Source organism: Eleutherodactylus coqui, chromosome 1 (assembly GCF_035609145.1).
Source record: "Eleutherodactylus coqui strain aEleCoq1 chromosome 1, aEleCoq1.hap1, whole genome shotgun sequence".
Classification (NCBI taxonomy): domain Eukaryota; kingdom Metazoa; phylum Chordata; class Amphibia; order Anura; family Eleutherodactylidae; genus Eleutherodactylus; species Eleutherodactylus coqui.
In genome coordinates, this window is record NC_089837.1 from 152,810,537 (window position 1) to 152,831,328 (window position 20,792).

The window sequence follows — 20,792 nt, forward strand, 5'->3', positions numbered from 1 at the left end:
TTATAAGTCACCGAACTGGTTCAGTGGTCCGGTGTTCTGCTGCTTCCGTGTTTGCTAGATTGTTTGTGGGACCAATCTTTAAGGATCGGGTTTGGTCTTTGTGGGTCGGGAGCAGGGATGTTCCACCTTTTTAGAAGGTTTAATCCTTCTTCTTGATTAAGGATAGTGGTTGTGACGCCATCTCTGTTTACATACAATTTGGTAGGGAAGCCCCATCTGTATGCGATTTTATTGCTTCTTAAAGCCGATGTTATTTGTACGAATTTTTTCCTTGCGGACATAGTGGCTTGAGAAAAGTCGGCAAATAATTTGATGTTCCCGTAGGGAGGAGGGAGATCTCGAATGTTTCTGGCAGCGTACATTATTTTTTCTTTTATATGAAAGAAATGCACTCTCGTGATGACGTCTCGAGGCGCATTGTCTGGGACCCCTTTAGGCTTTGGGAGTCTGTGTGTTCTATCCAAAAGCCTTTCCTCTTTTTTGGAGTCTGGTAGGAGAATTTTGATCAGGTCCTGGATATATGTATTTAGGTCCTCTGGTTTGACTGTTTCCGCAATGCCTCTGAACTTAATGTTATTGCGGCGGTTGCGGTCTTCTATGTCCGCCATTTTGTTTTTTAGATATTGGACCTCCTCTTCTAATCTATAGTGAGCGTCTATCAGCTCATTGTGTGAATTAGTTATTTCGCCGGATTTATTTTCAAGGTGGTTCACCCTGTCTCCCAGCTCATCTATATTCTTATTAAGCTTGGTATTTAGCTTAGACAGGTCTTTTTTGATAGATCCTTTTAATGCAAGCACCATGTCACGGATGAAGCACTCTGATGCTGCTTGGTTAGAACATTCTATGCTGAGGATGGGATCGTCTAATTCCTCCTCCTCTGAGCCTGTTATCCCTGCTATATCAGCATTTTGTGAATGGGGATCTTTTCTTGGGCGCCTCTTTTCAGGGCTTTCTCTAGGGGAAGTTATAATCCTTTTTTCTGCTCCCATTGTAAAGTGCATGTGAGGAGAGACTGTCAGATCTCCTCCAGCTTCCCCCTCTCCCCCCCCCTCTCCTTGTCGGCTCTCTGAGGGTGAGTTCTCCCTTTCCTGCTCACTTGTGGGGGGTTGGGAACGTGAGGGAGACTGAGTAAGAGGCTGTTCAGGAGTTAACTGCAGTGTGTGGGGTTCTGTTTCCTTACCGCTTCTCTTTCCTCCTGCGGTCCCCGTAGCTGCAGCAGCTGACACTCCTCTCCTTCCCGAACTGTGCATGGTCGGCTCCATCTTGTTTTTCTCCTCCCGGCCGCGCGCTGTGTAAAAGTCAGTCAGCCTCTTTGGAGTGGGCTTCCCTGTTCTTCTGCGGGCCGACATCGGGTGGAGGAAGGTATCCCACGTCTTTAAATGTGTTTTGCACGATCCTCGCTTGCTTAATGTAGCTTGTAGGCTGTAGTTGCTGGGAGAGCCGTTCAGTACATGTCTGCCATCGGCTGCTCCAGGCCACGCCCCCATAATGACCTTATATTTTGAGATATTTGCAGTTGTCGTGTTCTTTCATTTGCATTAAGGAAATAATATAAGAAACTGGGACTTGGACCTTTATATAGAGATGAGCGAACACCAAAATGTTCGGGTGTTCGTTATTCGAAACGAACTTCCCGCGATGTTCGAGGGTTCGTTTCGAATAACGAACCCCATTGAAGTCAATGGGCGACCAGAGCATTTTTGTATTTAGCCGATGCTCGCTAAGGTTTTCATGTGTGAAAATCTGGGCAATTCAAGAAAGTGATGGGAATGACACAGAAACGGATAGGGCAGGCGAGGGGCTACATGTTGGGCTGCATCTCAAGTTCACAGGTCCCACTATTAAGCCACAATACCGGCAAGAGTGGGCCCCCCCCCCCCACCTCCCAACAACTTTTACTTCTGAAAAGCCCTCATTAGCATGGCATACCTTTGCTAAGCACCACAGTAGCTACAACAAAGCACAATCACTGCCTGGATGACACTCCGCTGCCACTTCTCCTGGGTTACATGCTGCCCAACCGCCCCCCCTCCCCCCCACAGCGCACACCAAAGTGTCCCTGCGCAGCCTTCAGCTGCCCTCATGCCACGCCACACTCATGTCTATTTAGAAGTGCGTCTGCCATGAGGAGGAACCGCAGGCACACACTGCAGAGGGTTGGCACGGCGAGGCAGCGACCCTCTTTAAAAGGGGCGGGGCGATAGCCCACAATGCTGTACAGAAGCAATGAGAAATAGAATCCTGTGCCACCGCCATCAGGAGCTGCACACGTGGGCATAGCAATGGGGAACCTATGTGCCACACACTATTCATTCTGTCAAGGTGTCTGCATACCCCAGTCAGACTGGTAATATGTACCTTAACAGTAACCGCGTTGGTGGTAATGTGGTGGTGACTGTGGACCTAGTAGCACGGTTGTATTTTGTTGGTTTTCGGAATGCGGCCAGGATTAAGTGGGCCGTGGCGGGGGGATGGTGTGGGGGCTCTCTTGTTGTGTCGGTAAAGGTGAAATTCTTGGACTGCCACCAGACGAACCAATGCAAAGGCATTTGCCAAGAATGTTTTCCCTGTTGGAGGAGGAGGGGGATGTTTTTGAGGCACTACGTGTCCTCTCCACGTGTCCGTGGTTATATGCACCTTAACAGTAACCGCGTTGGTGGGAAATGGCCTCGCCGCCATCATGTCTTTGGGAAGCCTCTGTTTCCACACCCCAGAGACATACCATTAGCAGCGGTATAGGCAGAGCCCAGAATTCGTAACATTTCAGCCATAGCATTAGGACAGGCCCCACTAACATATCAGTAGCAGCATTATAGGAGGAGCGCAGTCTTCGTTCCATGTCAGCAATAGTAGCACTCAAGACAGGCCCCAGTAACAATTCCGAAGCAGCAGTATAGTGGGAGCGCAGTCTTAGTTCCATTTCAGTAGCCTTAGTATAGCCAAGGCCCAAGTTACATTTATGTAGCTAAAGTGTAGGCCAACCCCACACACCTTTCTGTACCATGAGTGCAGGCGAAGAACATACAAATTGCTATGATTACACTGTAGGTGAGGGCCCCAAAAAATTGGTGTACCAACAGTACTAATGTACCTCAGTAAAAATTGGCCATGCCCAACCAAGATGGCAGGTGAATCGCTTTGGTTAATGTGGCTTAAGTGGTAACTAGGCCTGGAGGCAGCCCAGTGTAACGAAAAATTGGTTCAAGTTAAAGTTCCAACGCTTTTAAGCGCATTGAAACTTATAAAAATTGTTCAGAAAAATTATTTGAGTGAGCCTTGTGGCCCTAAGAAAAATTGCCCGTTCAGCGTGATTACGTGAGGTTTCAGGAGGAGGAGCAGGAGGAGGAGGAGGAATATTAGACACAGATTGATGAAGCAGAAATGTCCCCGTTTTGGATGGTGAGAGAGAACGTAGCTTCCATCCGCGGGTGCAGCCTACGTATTGCTTACGTATCGCTGCTGTCCGCTGGTGGAGAACAGAAGTCTGGGGAAATCCAGCCTTTGTTCATCTTGATGAGTGTAAGCCTGTCGGCACTGTCGGTTGACAAGCGGCTACGCTTATCTGTGATGATTCCCCCAGCCGCACTAAACACCCTCTCCGACAAGACGCTAGCTGCAGGACAAGCAAGCACCTCCAGGGCATACAGGGCTAGTTCAGGCCACGTGTCCAGCTTCGACACCCAGTAGTTGTAGGGGGCAGAGGCGTCACCGAGGATGGTCGTGCGATCGGCTACGTACTCCCTCACCATCCTTTTACAGTGCTCCCGCCGACTCAGCCTTGACTGGGGAGCGGTGACACAGTCTTGGTGGGGAGCCATAAAGCTGGCCAGGCCCTTAAAGACTGTTGCACTGCCTGGGATGTACATGCTGCTCGATCTCCGCACCTCCCCTGCTACCCTGCCCTCAGTACTGCGCCTTCTGCCACTAGCGCTGTCGGATGGGAATTTTACCATCAGCTTGTCCGCCAGGGTCCTGTGGTATAGCAACACTCTCGAACCCCTTTCCTCTTCGGGAATGAGAGTGGGCAGGTTCTCCTTATAGCGTAGGTCGAGCAGTGTGTACACCCAGTAATCCGTTGTGGCCAGAATGCGTGCAACGCGAGGGTCACGAGAAAGGCATCCTAACATGAAGTCAGCCGTGTGTGCCAGGGTACCAGTACGCAACACATGGCTGTCTTCACTAGGAAGATCACTTTCAGGATCCTCCTCCTCCTCCTCCTCAGGCCATACACGCTGAAAGGATGACAGGCAATCAGCCGGTGTACCGTCAGCAGCGGGCCAAGCTGTCTCTTCCCCCTCCTCCTCATGCTCCTCCTCCTGTACGCGCTGAGAAATAGACAGGAGGGTGCCCTGACTATCCAGCGGCATACTGTCTTCCCCCGCCCCCGTTTCCGAGCGCAAAGCAGCTGCCTTTATGGTTTGCAGGGAATTTCTCAAGATGCATAGCAGAGGAATGGTGACGCTAATGATTGTAGCATCGCCGCTCACCACCTGGGTAGACTCCTCAAAATTACCAAGGACATGGCAGATGTCTGCCAACCAGGCCCACTCTTCTGAAAGGAATTGAGGAGGCTGACTCCCACTGCGCCGCCCATGTTGGAGTTGGTATTCGACTATAGCTCTACGTTGTTCATAGAGCCTGGCCAACATGTGGAGCGTAGAGTTCCACCGTGTGGGCACGTCGCACAGCAGTCGGTGCACTGGCAGCTTAAAGTGATGTTGCAGGGTGCGCAGGGTGGCAGCGTCCGTGTGGGACTTGCGGAAATGTGCGCAGAGCCGGCGCGCCTTGACGAGCAGGTCTGACAAGCGTGGGTAGCTTTTCAGAAAGCGCTGAACCACCAAATTAAAGACGTGGGCCAGGCATGGCACGTGCGTGAGGCTGCCGAGCTGCAGAGCCGCCACCAGGTTACGGCCGTTGTCACACACGACCATGCCCGGTTGGAGGCTCAGCGGCGCAAGCCAGCGGTCGGTCTGCTGTGTCAGACCCTGCAGCAGTTCGTGGGCCGTGTGCCTCTTATCGCCTAAGCTGAGTAGTTTCAGCACGGCCTGCTGACGCTTGCCCACCGCTGTGCTGCCACACCGCGCGACACCGACTGCTGGCGACATGCTGCTGCTAACACATCTTGATTGCGAGACAGAGGAGGAGGAGGGTGCTTTAGTGGAGGAAGCATACACCTCCGCAGATACCACCACCGAGCTGGGGCCCGCAATTCTGGGGGTGGGTAGGACGTGAGCGGTCCCAGGCTCTGACTCTGTCCCAGCCTCCACTAAATTCACCCAATGTGCCGTCAGGGAGATGTAGTGGCCCTGCCCGCCTGTGCTTGTCCACGTGTCCGTTGTTAAGTGGACCGTGGCAGTAACCGCATTGGTGAGGGCGCGTACAATGTTGCGGGAGACGTGGTCGTGCAGGGCTGGGACGGCACATCGGGAAAAGTAGTGGCGACTGGGAACTGAGTAGCGCGGGGCCGCCGCCTCCATGATACTTTTGAAGGACTCCGTTTCCACAACCCTATACGGCAGCATCTCAAGGCTGATGAATTTTGCTATGCGGACGGTTAACGTTTGAGCGTGCGGGTGCGTGGCGGCGTACTTGCGCTTGCGCTCCAACTGTTGCGCAAGCGACGGCTGGACGGTGCGCTGAACTACACTGCTGGATGGGGCCGAGGACAGCAGAGATGAGGGTGTGGGTGCAGGCCATGAGGCGGTAGTGCCTGTGTCCTGAGAGGGGGGTTGCATCTCAGTGGCAGGTTGGGGCACAGGGGGAGAGGCAGCGGTGCAAACCGGAGGCGCTGAATGGCCTTCGTCCCACCTTGTGGGGTGCTTGGCCATCATATGTATGCGCATGGTGGTGGTGGTGAGGCTGTTGGTGTTGGCTCCCCGGCTGAGCTTTGCGCGACAAAGGTTGCACACCACTGTTCGTCGGTCGTCAGGCGTCTCTGTGAAAAACTGCCAGACCTTAGAGCACCTCGGCCTCTGCAGGGTGGCATAGCGCGAGGGGGCGCTTTGGGTAACAGTTGGTGGATTATTCGGTCTGGCCCTGCCTCTACCCCTGGCCACCGCACTGCCTCTTGCAACCTGCCCTGCTGATGCCCTTGACTCCCCCTCTGAAGACCTGTCCTCCTGAGTAAGCGTTGCACACCAGGTGGGGTCAGTCACCTCATCATCCTGCTGCTCTTCCTCCGAATCCTCTGTGCGCTGCTCCCTCGGACTTACTGCCCTTACTACTACCTCACTGCAAGACAACTGTGTCTGATCGTCATCGTCCTCCTCACCCACAGAAAGTTGTTGAGACAGTTGGCGTAAGTCCCCAGCCTCTTCCCCCGGACCCCGGGAACTTTCGAATGGTTGGGCATCAGTGACGATAAACTCCTCTGGTGGGAGAGGAACCGCTGCTGCCCAATCTAAGCAGGGGCCCGAGAACAGTTCCTGGGAGTGTTCCCGCTCCTGAGCAGGTGTCATTTGTAGTGGAGTGAGGAGGCTGGGAGGAAGGAGGAGCAGCAGACAGAGGATTCGGATTTGCAGCAGTGGACGGCGCAGAACTGCGTGTTGACGATAGGTTGCTCGAAGCACTTTCTGCCATCCAGGACAGGACCTGCTCACACTGCTCATTTTCTAATAACCGTCTCCCGCGTGGACCCATTAATTGGGCGATGAATGTGGGGATGCCAGAAACGTGCCTCTCTCCTAATCGCGCAGCAGTCGGCTGCGACACACCTGGATCAGGAGCTCGGCCTGTGCCCACACCCTGACTTGGCCCTCCACGTCCTCGGCCGCGTCCACGTCCTCTAGGCCTACCCCTACCCCTCAGCATGCTGTATTACCAGTGATTTGATTTCACAGGCAGGAAATAAATTGGCGCAAGACTGCAGCCAAATATAATTTTTTCCCTTTTTTGAAAACTAAAGGCCCCACTGCCTCTAGTGAATGAATAATCTAAGTTTAATAACTGTGCTGTGGCCCTGCTAATGTGTCACAGAACGTGAGGGTAGCAGAGTTATTAACTCTGGCAGAGCAGGTATTTTTTTTCCCAATTAAGGAAAGCAAATGGCGAAGCCAGGAGTAAAACGTAGCTGGGTGTGTCTGATTTTTAAACGTTGCACACGCAGCCGACACGTGTCCACCGCCCTTAGGACGGACAGAGGCAGGACAAATAGAATTATTTTCAGTTTTTTTCCACCAAAAGGCAGCACTCCGTATATTCAATGAATAATAACTGTGTTGTGGCCCTGCCTACACAATTCTTTTCCTGCAGTATCAATGGAGGGTGCAATGCTCTGCAGAGGCGATTTTGAGAAGAAAAAAAAAATGCAGCACAGCTAACAGCAGCCTGGACAGTACTGCACACGGATAAATATGGCCCTAGAAAGGACCGTTGAGGTTCTTGAAGGCTACACTCACTCCTAACACTCTCCCTGCCTATGCAGCACTTCTGTCCCTAATGCCGGGTGCAACGCTCTGCAGAGGCGATTTTGAGAAAAAAAATAATTGCCACTGCTAACAGCAGCCAACACACAGCTATCAGTGGCCCTAATAAGGACCTTTGGGGGTCTTGAAGCCTACACTAACTACCAATTCTTTCCCTACAGCAGCTCCGGTACAAACAGCACTGTCCCTCATCTAACTCACACGGCATCTGAGGCGAGCCGCGGGAGGGGCCAACTTTTATATTCGGCGGACACCTGATCACCCCAGCCACTCACAGCAGGGGGGTGGTATAGGGCTGGAACAACACAGGGGGAAGTTGTAATGCCTTCCCTGTCTTTCAATTGGCCAGGAAAGCGCGCTAACGTCTCGGGGAAGGAAGTGAAAGTAACCCGAACACCGCATGGTGTTCGTTACGAATAACGAACATCCCGAACACCCTAATATTCGCACGAATATCAAGCTCGGACGAACACGTTCGCTCATCTCTACCTTTATAACTGGCTACGTACATTTAGATAGAAGTTGTCTAAAGCACTCAACTTCTGCCAGTGCCCACCTTCAATTGTTCATAACATATGGGTTGTGGGGTTTATATTAATGGACAAATTAGCATGCCATTGAAATTATCCCTCTTTCTTTCAATGGGCATTATGTAGACTTGTTTCAACAGCATTTTGCAGATATCTATGAATATCTTCATCATGTCCAATCCTTATTTATTTAGACAGGTACCTTAACTGAAGATGGAATGGAATTATGGGGTATGGTTCCGTCATATGAGAGAAGGTAAGTTTACACTGCATAACATGACTCAGATCAATATTTGTGTGCTTGACTATGTGAGAGAAGAAAATAAAAAAAAATGTCTAAAAGAGTAAATGTCCATCCATAGAATTAGTATATAACCTTACACAGTCTACAGACTACATTAGAAGATGTACATCTACATTTAGATATAACAATATATGTATATTATGCTGCACTATGTGTCTTATCAAACGTCGATGTGGGGTTCACAGGCACCATTCGTCCTCATTATGCCAAGTCTAGCATTTCTGCTACTTTTTCAATGACTGAGCCAAAAGGTGCTTATATTCACTCAGTCTTAGCAGATAGACTGGGAATCCCACTGATGAGGCAGGAGGCTAAAATGTTCTCTAATGGGACTTTAATTTGGAATAGCTCAGAAGCCGGAAACATTGGGTCAACACTGAGCAGAAATCTAGTTGACTAGTCTGGCCAGATTTTATGTACCAGTAAATCTGGAAATTCTGCTAGCAAGCATCGCTCATTACTAATTTAGTAGAATTTTATTGTAAATACATTGTTTAGCTGCAATTATTATTTATTCCTTGATAACATTTGTATTGTTTTGCAGTTTCCAGGAAGCACATTGCTTTACACCTGGGAGTAGCCTTCCATGTGGTCCAGTACTATTAGGAATGGTCAGTTGTCATTCACTGATTATCCTGGATGGTAAAGTACAGGGAGACCCACTAGACCTGAAAATGTTCGAGGGTACAGGCTGGGTAGGTTGTGTGTAACTGTGAAAGTATAAAACAATGTTTATGGAGATGTTTCCTGACCAAGACAGAGGGTCTTATTGCCACCTTCCCTGACACTTGGCACCTGGCAAATGTCCCTCTAGCAACACAATGGGTATTGTGGTGTTCACTTACAGATGAGGGCAATGGACACACTGTGGGAACTTTAAATAACAATTTTTGCCAGTTTTCTGGTGTAGAAAAGTAGCAAATGTTGGTGCATGCCATATTTCCACTACAATTTGCGACTTTTTACTTCTCTTGCTCCTTGTTGGCTTAAGTGGTTGCAGGTGGCGTCACCATCAGTCCGACAGGTTTACTATATAAGCAGGAAGTCTATAGCAGCTCATGACAGGTGTAGATTTTAATTTCTGGTGCATTGACAGCTAAAGATCAGCCAAAATAATTAAGAAGTGTTTACCCTATTTGATTTCAATGTACTTCACTTCAAAACTGGCATATGAAACACCACTCTTTTCCCCCATTTTAATTCATCCAATTAAAACCATGTTATAGAAGAGGCAAATTAAATGCAAGGATTAAACTTATTAACTAAGGACAGAATGAGCTACTAAAGACAAATTGCTGCTTACTTTTATTATTATTACAGAAAAACACCATTTTTTTTAAAGAAGTCCTCCTCCAGAATTTCTGTTCTTAAATTTCAGAATTGTTCATTCCACACTTGATGAAACCAGTAGCTCAAGACGACAAGTTGTAACCCAATTGCATGATAATATACAGCATATATTTATATTGTGTGATCATTATTTCATTTATAAATTTAGGTTCTACAAGACACAGCCATGGAAAACAATGAAGACGAGGACTCGCAGTCATATAAAATTATTAAACCTGGACCAGATTCTGGAGAGGTAACTTCTAAAAGCACTTTGCATCAAAAATGTTCCTTGTAGTGCAGGTCTGAGTGATATGTGCCCTGCAATTCTATTCTGTCCGGCCCCCAAGCATCTGTACACAGACATGCTGGTCTGTTTGTAGCTGCTAATGTGTAGTTTCCATGTCGGAGTGAAAAGTAGTAGTACATAGCTCAGGAGTATGAAGGGTGGGGTTGGGACACTCCTGATGCACCGTGAACACTCAATAATAATCACCTTTATTTATATAGTGCATATATATTACAAAGCCCCTTTACATCACTTCATATCCATCTCTGGGTTAGGAGAATGGGGTCCCTTGACCTTTCACACTCCAGAGAGGAGTTTGAGGTGTTCATCTAGGCAGCTTTCTCCATTGTGGTTTATTGGAGTTGGGAAATGCTCAGCTGTTACTACAATGGAGAGAGGCGCATGCATGGTCCCCTCTCTGGATTGCTCACTGTGGAAAGGTGGACCCCCATTCTATTGCTATTTAGTACCCAAACATTATAGCATACAGTATACTTTTGATATGCCATAATTGTCTCATAAGGCAATATCCCTTTAGATTTTGCTGTAACCCTTGGGAGTTGTTTAAAAAGACAATGTGGCTCTAACACTAAAAAAATGTTGTGCTCCCCTGCTGTAGTGTATATAGTTCTAGCCCTATATCTTAATGCCCTGGTAAAGGGACCTTCCCTACCCCCTAGCACTACGGGCAAATGTCCCTCTAGCACCACTGCTAATAGTGTTTACGCTAAATTTCAGGCTGCATCCAAGCAGTCCTGTCTCAATCCCTGAGAACAGAGAAAACCTAAAATGGAAAGATTGGCACCACTTCAGATCTTTCCACCCACTCCTGACAAAATACTGCTGTGTGACTGTGGCCTTATTATTCTATAGTTGTATATTATATTACCAAAACAACTTTCTACATCTATGGTGTAGTTTCAACAAAAGGGCCAATGACCATTAAATTTGCAATCTGCACTACAAAGAGGGAATTGCAATATTTCAAAAACAGAAATTCAATAATTATTTGGTAATACAATAAAAATAGGTGAGGGTCGATCTGATTTTTCACAATTCTACCTAATAATGTGTACAATTATTACACAAGATTAGAGATGAGCAAGCATACTCGCTAAGGACAATTACTCGAGCGAGTAATTGTCCTTAGCGAGTATGCTTGCTCATCTCTACACAAGATATTGATCCATACATAAGTTATGTTTTCAAAAAGAAGTGTGAACAGAGTCTTAACAATATGAGTATATGTATGTGATAAAACTGGTTACCTTCCAGGATTTTCCAGTGGAAGCCATAGCAATCCTGCATCAGTTTCCTTTCTCATCCAGCCTACAGCGCATGTCCGTCATTGCTGAAGTCGTAGGAGACGATGAATTTCTTGTTTTTATGAAGGGAGCTCCAGAAATGGTAGAACACTATTGTATACCGGAAACAGGTATTCTAATCAGAAAATAATTAAGCTAGACTTCAGGTTGTTTTATGAGTTTTTTGTGCAATGCATAGAGAACACAATTCCTTCCATTTAATAATTAGTGAAAATGGAGTGAGTAGAAAATCTGAAATGAAAAGTAATTCAGAATAAGAATTCTTAAATACGGTAATACGCTATTAGACTACTCACATTGGCATCATAGCCTTATAGTGTCATAGTTGTTATAAGATCTTCCATGGATTGGAAGGATCCACTATGATCCCCCAATGACTTTTCATTTTTGGGTTTCCTTTTATTACGGAGGAGAACACTATATTATGCAACATCTTATTCTGTCCTCCAAAAATAATTATTAATTAAAAATAATTCCTCCATATAATTATATGTCAGAATAAACCACAAATATGATCTTTAATGTCATAAAATCACATTTTTCTTCTTGCCCTCCAGTGCCATTAAATTTCCCCAAAGAACTTGAGAATTATACTTTGAAAGGTTTCCGAGTGATTGCTCTAGCATATAAGAAACTACCTACAAAAGATGTCCAGATTATAGAAAGCTTGGAAAGGTACAGTAATATTCTGCATGTTGCTATTAGTCGTGATGTCTTGTCATCACTGATCTTCATCTTAACCATTATATTGACTGATTATTATCTTCATCCTAGGGAAGAAGTGGAATCTGATTTAGTTTTTCTTGGATTTCTCATTATGGAAAATAAACTCAAACCTGAGACAAAAGCTGTCCTACAGGAACTTATGGCAGCAAAAATAAGGACTGTCATGATAACTGGTATGTTTGTATTCTACCATTAAAAAATCCAACAAAAATTTAGGAGTGACTTGCCAGTTTTTGAGCCATCCCCCTATGATATTGCAGGGTAATGGAAAGCAATACTTTGGCCCTAAGAAGTGTCACTATGTGATGCCACTGAAAGTGGTCACAAAGGACATGTAGAAATACAGCCCTATCCTAAGGCCGGTCTCTCACAAATGGATTTGATTTGCAGATTCTATGATCATGGTCCGCGTGTATAATACACGGTAATTTGCGGGTATTAAAATGCATTGACTTTTGCCAGTTCGCTAACAGTTGCAGGTAGGATTTATGGATTCCGCGAGCGGAAGAAAAATCGCCACTTGCTCTTTTTTATAGCAAATTCCGCTCGTATGTGTGCCATTGATTTCTATGGATGCATTTGATCGACAATTACATTGCGTATGGACAATGATTCGTACGCAAGTTGCTAGGAGACCAGATACAAATGGAAAAAAGAAAGTAGGAATTTGTAGGTAGATTATGCAGGACAGAGTCTGGGGAGCAACACAACCATCCAGCCTGCTGTCTGCAACCTCCGCTTGTTCTTCTGGGCTCTTCCTCCTTTTTTTAAAACCTTTTAAAGTAAGTAGTATAAAACCAGTCAAAATTTGGAGAGCAGCATCTGTACTGAAAGCTCTTAGAACATCTCTCACCACGACCGCACAAGAGAATGTCGCCTTGGAGATGGAAGGGTGTTTCCAGGGGGTCAGGCTACTTTCTGATGTCATTCCCTGCTTGCGATCTTTCTTCCAATCGGATGATACTCTGTCCTTAGACTTACATCCGCGTGGAAAACCACATGCATATGTAACCAAACGCAATTTGCTTCTGCGATCATACGCAGGTCCTCCACTGCGACTATCTACTTGCGAAATCTGACCCATTCATGTGAGCCCAACCTAAGATGATATAACATTTTTCAGTTGACTAATGTGTTACTTATTGAAGTGAATAACATAATGTCGAACCAAAAAAGCACCGTACTCATGCTCTATATCGCTCTCGAGGTTGCCCATTGTTGTCTACAGACATGGCTGTGAACAACATTTCTCTTTCTTACCTATGGTGGTGTTCTCGTTAGGTGACAATCTCCAGACTGCTTGCACTGTTGGGAAAACCTCTGGAATGATTCCTCCAGGAAGCAATTTTATTGTCATAGAAGCCAATGCTCCAGATGGAAGTTCTCCTGCATCTATTACTTGGGGAAATAGTGAGCAAATCCAGGAAAATGGACATGTATCAAAGGTATGTTTCATTAATTTGCATTCTGACTTCTGCATGTACCAAGTGCAGACCATTCTGAGAAATCTGAAAACCTCACAGAAATGATTAGCATTATAGTGTAGAGCTTTTACTAAGGTAATGCACAAATATAAATTAAACCTAATAATCAAGTTTTTGTCAACTTTGGTCACATTTGAGGGGACAATGCAGGTCAACAAGCATATAATGCATTTAATGCATAGCCTTAAAAATCTCTTAAACTCCCACAAGTTTATCTGCTGCTTAGACCTCACAGGCCTGTTGAAAATATGCCCAGTTACTGTGCTTGATTTGGCTCTGTGTACAGATTCCATCTTCACCCGATGTGCAAATATAATTATAAGGAATATGCCCAGTCATGTTTATCATTGCAAGTAATCTACAAATACATAAGGTAATGTTAGTTAATATTTGCTTTTGTTCTTAATACACAGGACATGCATATGGAAATCTGTGAACCAGATAACTCAAGAAAGAGATTTTACTTTGCTATGAATGGTAAATCGTATCAAGTTCTTGTGAATCATTTCTACGACTTGCTTCCCAAAGTGAGTATGAGGAAATCTGTGTTGCGACCCTGCATCACATGCACACCATTGATACACATAGCCTAGATTTACAATGCATAGAATACTCTCAGGTGTTGTGGCATAAAAAGAACTCTATTTAAGTGCTTAAATAGATGGGTGTGACTTTGTCCCATTTTGCAGCCGTGAAAATCACGTCTGCAAAATGAGACAAAACAAAACCATTGATTTTCAATGGTTTCATTTTCACTATGTGCGAGAAAAGGTAGGACTTCCCTTTTTTTTCAAACTGGCAGAGAATACCACAGAGTTTTAGTAGTAAAAACACAGTTTATGCGTTAACACGCTCCGTAGCAGCAAACATATCGGTGCATGTGACAATCTGTTCAAGTCCTATAAGGTGTCTTGTAGTCCACAGAGCTCAGTTTAAGGGTAGCTTCACACACGGGTAAAAGCTGCAGAATTTCTGCAGCAAATTTTACTGCGGTAATTCCAGAATATTTACAGTACAAGCCATGTCGAGGAGATTTCTAAAATTTGCTGCACAAGGAGTGGAAATTTTCCACAATAGATCCGCCGTTCATTCATTAATGCTGCGGATTTCAACATATGCTACAAAAACTATGACCAAATGTGCACCTAAATGGTGCGGAATTAGCCACTGTGGTTTTTACTGTATTTGCATTTATTGGGATTTTTACTGCAGAAAACCCGCAGCAGATTCACCATGTGTGAAGGTAAACTAAATGTTATGATCTTGACTAGAAAAATGAAACCTAGAACAATCCACGTTTCCCAGAAATGTATAAATTGCAGGATTTCCAGGGATGGGAAGATGAAGGAATTATAAGGGCGCCTACCCACTTGCGTTGCCGATTTTCGCGTGTGACAAACACTGCGTTTTCACGTGTTTTTTGCGGCATTTTTTGCGCGTTTTTTTGCAGCCCTCCATTGACAATCATGGGTGCATTAAGAGAAAAATAAGGAGACATATGCAACTGACAGTTCCTATGTGAAAAAACCCCACGAAGCGGAAAAAACCCCCCAGATGGACAAGAACACATTCTATACTAATTGCTCTTGAGAAAAAACGCAAAACATCACAGGAAAAAAAATCAAGTGGGTAGGCACCCTAAGAATGACACAAATATTAGATGGAGAGGGGATGAGAACCTTCGAGCAATTAAGACAAGACTATGATCTATGAAATAAGGAATTTTATAAATACCTGCGGTTAAGACACGCCTTCCGGGCAGAGGTGGCCACGACGGAAAAAACGGTAACAACAAATATAGTGGCTAATATAATCGGAACCGCATACACTACGGCTGGGAAAATCACGCAACTATACTGTCATGTGCAGGACACAGTGAATACACGCAACCCAGTTCGGTCCAAGGTAAAATGGGAAGAGGAAATTGGCCCTATTGAGGAGTCGCACTAGGAGGAAATACTACAAATGATACCTAGTTTGTCTCTGAATGAGTCGCACAGGCTGTCTCAGATATACTTGATACATAGAGTATACCGGACCCCAGCCTTCCTACATAATATAGGAATAAGAACTTCACCTATGTGCGCAAGATGCAAGACCCACACGGCAGACCTAATCCATATGATGTGGCGATGCCCAAAGCTACATAGATATTGGACCGAAATATGCGAAATAATTAATACAGCATTCGGAATAACTTTGGATCTCACACCGTTTGTGTGCATTCTGGGCTACATCCACGACTTAGCATTAGATGAAAGCGAAAAGCTAGCGGTAGCCAGACTGCTATATATGGCAAGAATAACGATTGCGCAGCACTGGCTGGATGAAGACCCTCCCACAATATGTGAATTTAAAAATAAAGTTGCCCAAATTCTTCCATGGGAAAAAAACATATATGTTAAACGCAAAAATAGCCAAAAATATTACGATATATGGCTTAGATAGATACAGGCTCAAACCAGAGCAAATCTAGGACAGATAGTGGGATAGGAAGTGCATGGGCAGAGAGAGATATGGAATGCTGTGCGGTTCAGCATCTGTAACTATGACATTCAACCCGGAAGGGAAGGGGAAGTAAATAAATAAAAGGACCATAAATAAATTAATGAAAAAAACACAAAAGATGAGTGTGGGAGGGGGAAAAAAATGGTTTATTGAAATAGAGGAAACAGATAAACAGAACAGGGATTATAATAATAATAATAATAATAATAAATCTTTGTTGACATATGGTACACGGAAATATGTGAGACGGAATAGAGAGAGAGAGAGAGAGAGAGAGAGAGAGATCAAATAACTGATGGTGGCATTTGTTCACCTCCCTCTGGGCCGAGCAGGAACAATCTGCATTTGTATCTGGACGACGAGAGAAAAGAAAACAATGGAACTATAATGGACATTTATCGTTTAAAACCCTCTTTGTTTATAACATAACCAGAACACGAGATGGAACTTACTAATCCGAAGCTACTCATATATACTGGACCAATTGTTAAGAGAGAGACCATGGGAGGGAGGGAGGGAGGGAGGGAGGAGGGAAACCATTATGTACAATGATAACTGATAATATATTTGAAATATGTAAAAGAAAAGTTGGAAATGTTCAATAAAAAATATCTAATTAAAAAAAAAAAAAGAAAAATGAAACCTATACTTTCTGTGGAGCTTTAAATGGATACCCAGGCTCACTTTACTGTCTGACCTGACTCATGTTGCTGCTGGTGAGACAGTGCTGAGTCAACTGTCTGATTCCTTGCAAGTATCATCCACGTGTCTTATTAATTAGAATAGTGATGCAATGGTCACAACAGTGAGCCTCCAAAATAAATCCTTGCGCTACGTATATAGAAGAGGAAAAATATATAATAACATACTTCACTGGGGGGGTTTGATTAACACCAAACTCCCCTCCCAAATCCAAGGCATCAAGACGCAAGTTAGGAATGTGATGAGTAGAAGTTCTTCATCCAAGTCTTTTATTAATGATACTATCAAGTATCACATATACACTTAAAGGGGTTGTCTCGCGAAATCAAGTGGGGTTATATACTTCTGTATGGCCATATTAATGCACTTTGTAATGTACATCGTGCATTAAATATGAGCCATACAGAAGTTATTCCACTTACCTGCTCCGTTGCTGGCGTCCTCGTCTCCATGGTTCCGTCTAAATTCGCTGGCAGCTTGCTTTTTTAGACGCGCTTGCGCAAATCCGGTCCTCTCCTTTCAGCACGAGCCGCTTCAGTGTGCTCCCCGCTACAGCTCTTCTGCGCATGCGCAGATGAGCGGTCACTGCTCGGGAGCGCGCTGGAGCGGCCATTCTGTACCATCCTCTGTTAGAGGAAGGTGCAGAGCCGCCCAGCTGTCCGGAGAAGCCGCCCAGCTGTCCTGCCGTCCTGGTAAGTGATGGGCCGGGGGGGCTGCCGCTGCGCCGGGGGGGCTGTTGCTAGGCCGGGGGAACTAGCGCTGGGCCGGGGGGGGGCTGTCGCTAGGCCGGGGGGGCTGTCGCTAGGCCGGGGGAACTAGCGCTAGGCCGGGGGAACTAGCGCTGGGCCGGGGGGGGGGCTGTCGCTGTGACGGGGGGGGGGGGGCTGTCGCTACGACGGGGGAACTAGCGCTAGGCCGGGGGGGCTGTCGCTGGGCCGGGGGGGGGGGGGGAACTGTCGCTGGGCCGGGGGGGGGGGGGGGGGGAACTGTCGCTGGGCCGGGGGGGGGGGGGGAACTGTCGCTAGGCCGGGGGGGGGGGAACTGTCGCTGGGCCGGGGGGGGGGGGGGGGAACTGTCGCTGGGCCGGGGGAACTAGCGCTGGGCCGGGGGAACTGTCGCTAGGCCGGGGGGGGGGGGGGCTGTCGCTGGGCCGGGGGAACTAGCGCTGGGCCGGGGGAACTGTCGCTAGGCCGGGGGGGGCGGGGAACTGTCGCTAGGCCGGGGGGGGGCTGTCGCTAGGCCAGGGGGGGGGCTGTCGCTAGGCCAGGGGGGGGCTGTCGCTAGGCCGGGGGGGGGGGGGCTGTCGCTAGGCCGGGGGAACTAGCGCTGGGCCGGGGGGGGGCTGTCGCTGCGATGGGGGGGGGCTGTCGCTAGGCCGGGGGAACTAGCGCTGGGCCGGGGGGGGCTGTCGCTAGGCCGGGGGAACTGTCGCTGGGCCGGGGGGGGGGCTGTCGCTGGGCCAGGGGAACTAGCGCTGGGCCGGGGGGGGCTGTCGCTGCGATGGGGGGGGCTGTCGCTAGGCCGGGGGGGGGCGGGGAACTATCGCTAGGCCAGGGGGGGGGGCTGTCGCTAGGCCGGGGGGGGGGGGCTGTCGCTAGGCCGGGGGGGGGGGGGGCTGTCGCTAGGCCAGGGGGGGGGGGCTGTCGCTAGGCCGGGGGAACTAGCGCTGGGCCGGGGGGGGGCTGTCGCTGCGATGGGGGGGGCTGTCGCTAGGCCAGGGGAACTAGCGCTGGGCCGGGGGGGGGCTGTCGCTGGGTCGGGGGGGGGCTGTCGCTGGGCCGGGGGGGGGGGGGCTGTCGCTAGGCCGGGGGAACTAGCGCTGGGCCGGGGGGGGGCTGTCGCTGGGCCGGGGGAACTAGCGCTGGGCCGGGGGGGGGGCTGTCGCTGGGCCGGGGGAACTAGCGCTGGGCCGGGGGGGGGGCTGTCGCTGGGCCGGGGGGGGGCTGTCGCTGGGCCGGGGGGGGGCTGTCGCTGGGCCGGGGGTACTAGCGCTGGGCCGGTGGGGGGGGCTGTCGCTGGGCCGGGGGGGCTGCCGCTGTGATGGGGGGGGGGGGGACGCTGCGCCGGTTACCTTCTGCCTGGTGGTGGGTGACTGGTCAGCAGTGTTCACTCCAGGGGTCCGGTCGGCGGCTGCGGGGCGTCTGGTTGCCATGGAGACACAGCTGGTAGCGTCTCGGGAGCGCGCACGTCGGGCTGCAGCGAGCGAAGGGAAAAGAGCCGGCGGCCATCTTGGGAAAATTTTTATAAGTTGCTGAAACGCTGGAACGGTAAGTACAAACCAGCTAGAAAAGTCATTTACAGGGGTAATTAGTAATGTTTGCTTAATTAGGGGGACTGGGCAAAAAAAAAAATTCACTGCTTCCTCGAGACATCTCCTTTAAGTACGCAGGAAATGCGTTTCGGGGTGGTCAGGACCCCTTTCTCAAGCCTTTGGTCCTTGTATGGTAATTTGTATGAGAAGGAAAAGCATAGCAGATGCATCTGAGGTTCTATGCATGCGAACCACTTAATCGTCCTATGATACACGATAGTACAGCAACACTTTCTAGAAGTATAAAGTGTAACAAATCTTAATTTGTTTACAGATCCTTCTCAATGCAACAATATTTGCTAGAATGAGCCCAGGACAAAAATCTAGTCTTATTGAGGAATTTCAGAAAATAGAGTAAGTTGTTACAATAATGTTAACTATTATATGTACGATTGTATTTTCTAGTAATGTGCCTTCTAACATACAGTATATTTAGAAACCATATAATTGATGGTAAATAGAATACCATAGATGATTGACATTAAGGGTGTAGCTAGAACATTCACTGAAGGGCTTATTCACACGTCAGTATTTTTCATCAGCATTTTGGAAGCCAAAACCAAGAGTGGCTCCAAAATACGGAAGAAATACAAATCTATCCATTATACTTTATATGTTCCACTCCAGTATTTTTCATCAGTATTTTGTAAGCCAAAAGCAGATGTGTGAATAAGCCCTAAATCTGTAGCAAAGCTCTGTCTGGTTGACCTCCTGATTGATGCAGGTTCAGCTTCTGAAACCCAGACAATCGTCTGTTATCACAGTTGTATATTAGTAGTATTATGTGCCACCCAAAGGAGTGATTGACCATGTAATGCAACAAGTGACTGGGTCTGCAGCCAGACATCCCTCATCCATAAGGACACGTGGAACTGGTTATCTTTATGAGACTTTGACCCAGTTAACGCCACAGGACATAATTATACATCCTGGCTGCAGGGTACTTCACACAACAGGACGTTCACTTCTGCCCTGTGGATAGCGTAAGATCAGAAGAGATCCAGCGCCATCCAGCAGCGGGAGCTGGCTGTCAACGATAGGCTGTCTCCCGCTGCAACAGCGGAGGTGCTTCGGGACAGCGACCCCTGGTATTAACCCCTTACATATCAGAATCTATGTAGATCACGACTAGAGATGATCGAGCATACTCGGTAAGGACAGATACTCGAGCGAGTATCGTCCTTACAGAGTACCTGCCTGCTCGCCCGCAAAGATTTGGGTGCCGACGGGGAGCGGTGTGGAAGGGGAGGGAGATCTCTCTCTCTCTCTCGCTCTCTCCCTCGCTCCCTCCTGCTCACTCCCGCAACACAGCGCACATCCCCGCAGGCACCCGAATCTCTGCGAGCAGGCAGGTACTTGGTAAGGATAATACTCGCTCGAGTATCTGTCCTTACCAAGTACGCTCGCTTATCTTTAATGACGACATGCAAAGGGCTCACAGAGGGAGCGCGCTTCCTCTGTGGCGTCATCGGACCCCCGCAATGTAATCGCAGGGAGCTGACGGGTTGCCATGGCAACAGGACGCCGGATACAGGCGTCCTGCTTTGCCATTGCCTAAGATTGCTATTACAAGCAATAAGGCATTGCAGTACAGAAGTCCTGCAATTTTTTTATGATTAGCGATCATGGGTGTTTATAGTACAAGTCTCCTATAGGGACATAAATGGGTAAAAAATAGTGTCAAAAAAATGTAAAAAAATACCTTTTTGTGTGCTTCTTCCCCTATTAGGGCTCTGTCAGACAAGCGTTTTTATCATGCATATATAACCGAAGCATCAGACGCGTTTTTTACTCGCACATGATTGTAAAATTTTCACATATAGTGCAGCCCTATTAAAGCAATGGCAAAGGATCCAA

General features: G+C 47.6%; 1 protein-coding gene across 2 annotated transcripts in view; it reads left to right on the top strand.

Moving 5' to 3' along the window:
* The window catches only part of LOC136627001 (probable cation-transporting ATPase 13A5), a 130,175-nt gene that overhangs the window by 67,550 nt on the left and 41,833 nt on the right, over positions 1 to 20,792 (top strand). For both annotated transcript variants that reach the window (XM_066601957.1, XM_066601964.1), the window contains exons 13-21: positions 8,152 to 8,213; positions 8,806 to 8,956; positions 9,760 to 9,846; positions 11,155 to 11,314; positions 11,762 to 11,879; positions 11,979 to 12,103; positions 13,212 to 13,375; positions 13,828 to 13,941; positions 19,210 to 19,289. In XM_066601957.1, the coding sequence (XP_066458054.1) occupies positions 8,152 to 8,213; positions 8,806 to 8,956; positions 9,760 to 9,846; positions 11,155 to 11,314; positions 11,762 to 11,879; positions 11,979 to 12,103; positions 13,212 to 13,375; positions 13,828 to 13,941; positions 19,210 to 19,289 (1,061 nt within the window). The remainder of the gene's footprint in view (positions 1 to 8,151; positions 8,214 to 8,805; positions 8,957 to 9,759; positions 9,847 to 11,154; positions 11,315 to 11,761; positions 11,880 to 11,978; positions 12,104 to 13,211; positions 13,376 to 13,827; positions 13,942 to 19,209; positions 19,290 to 20,792) is intronic.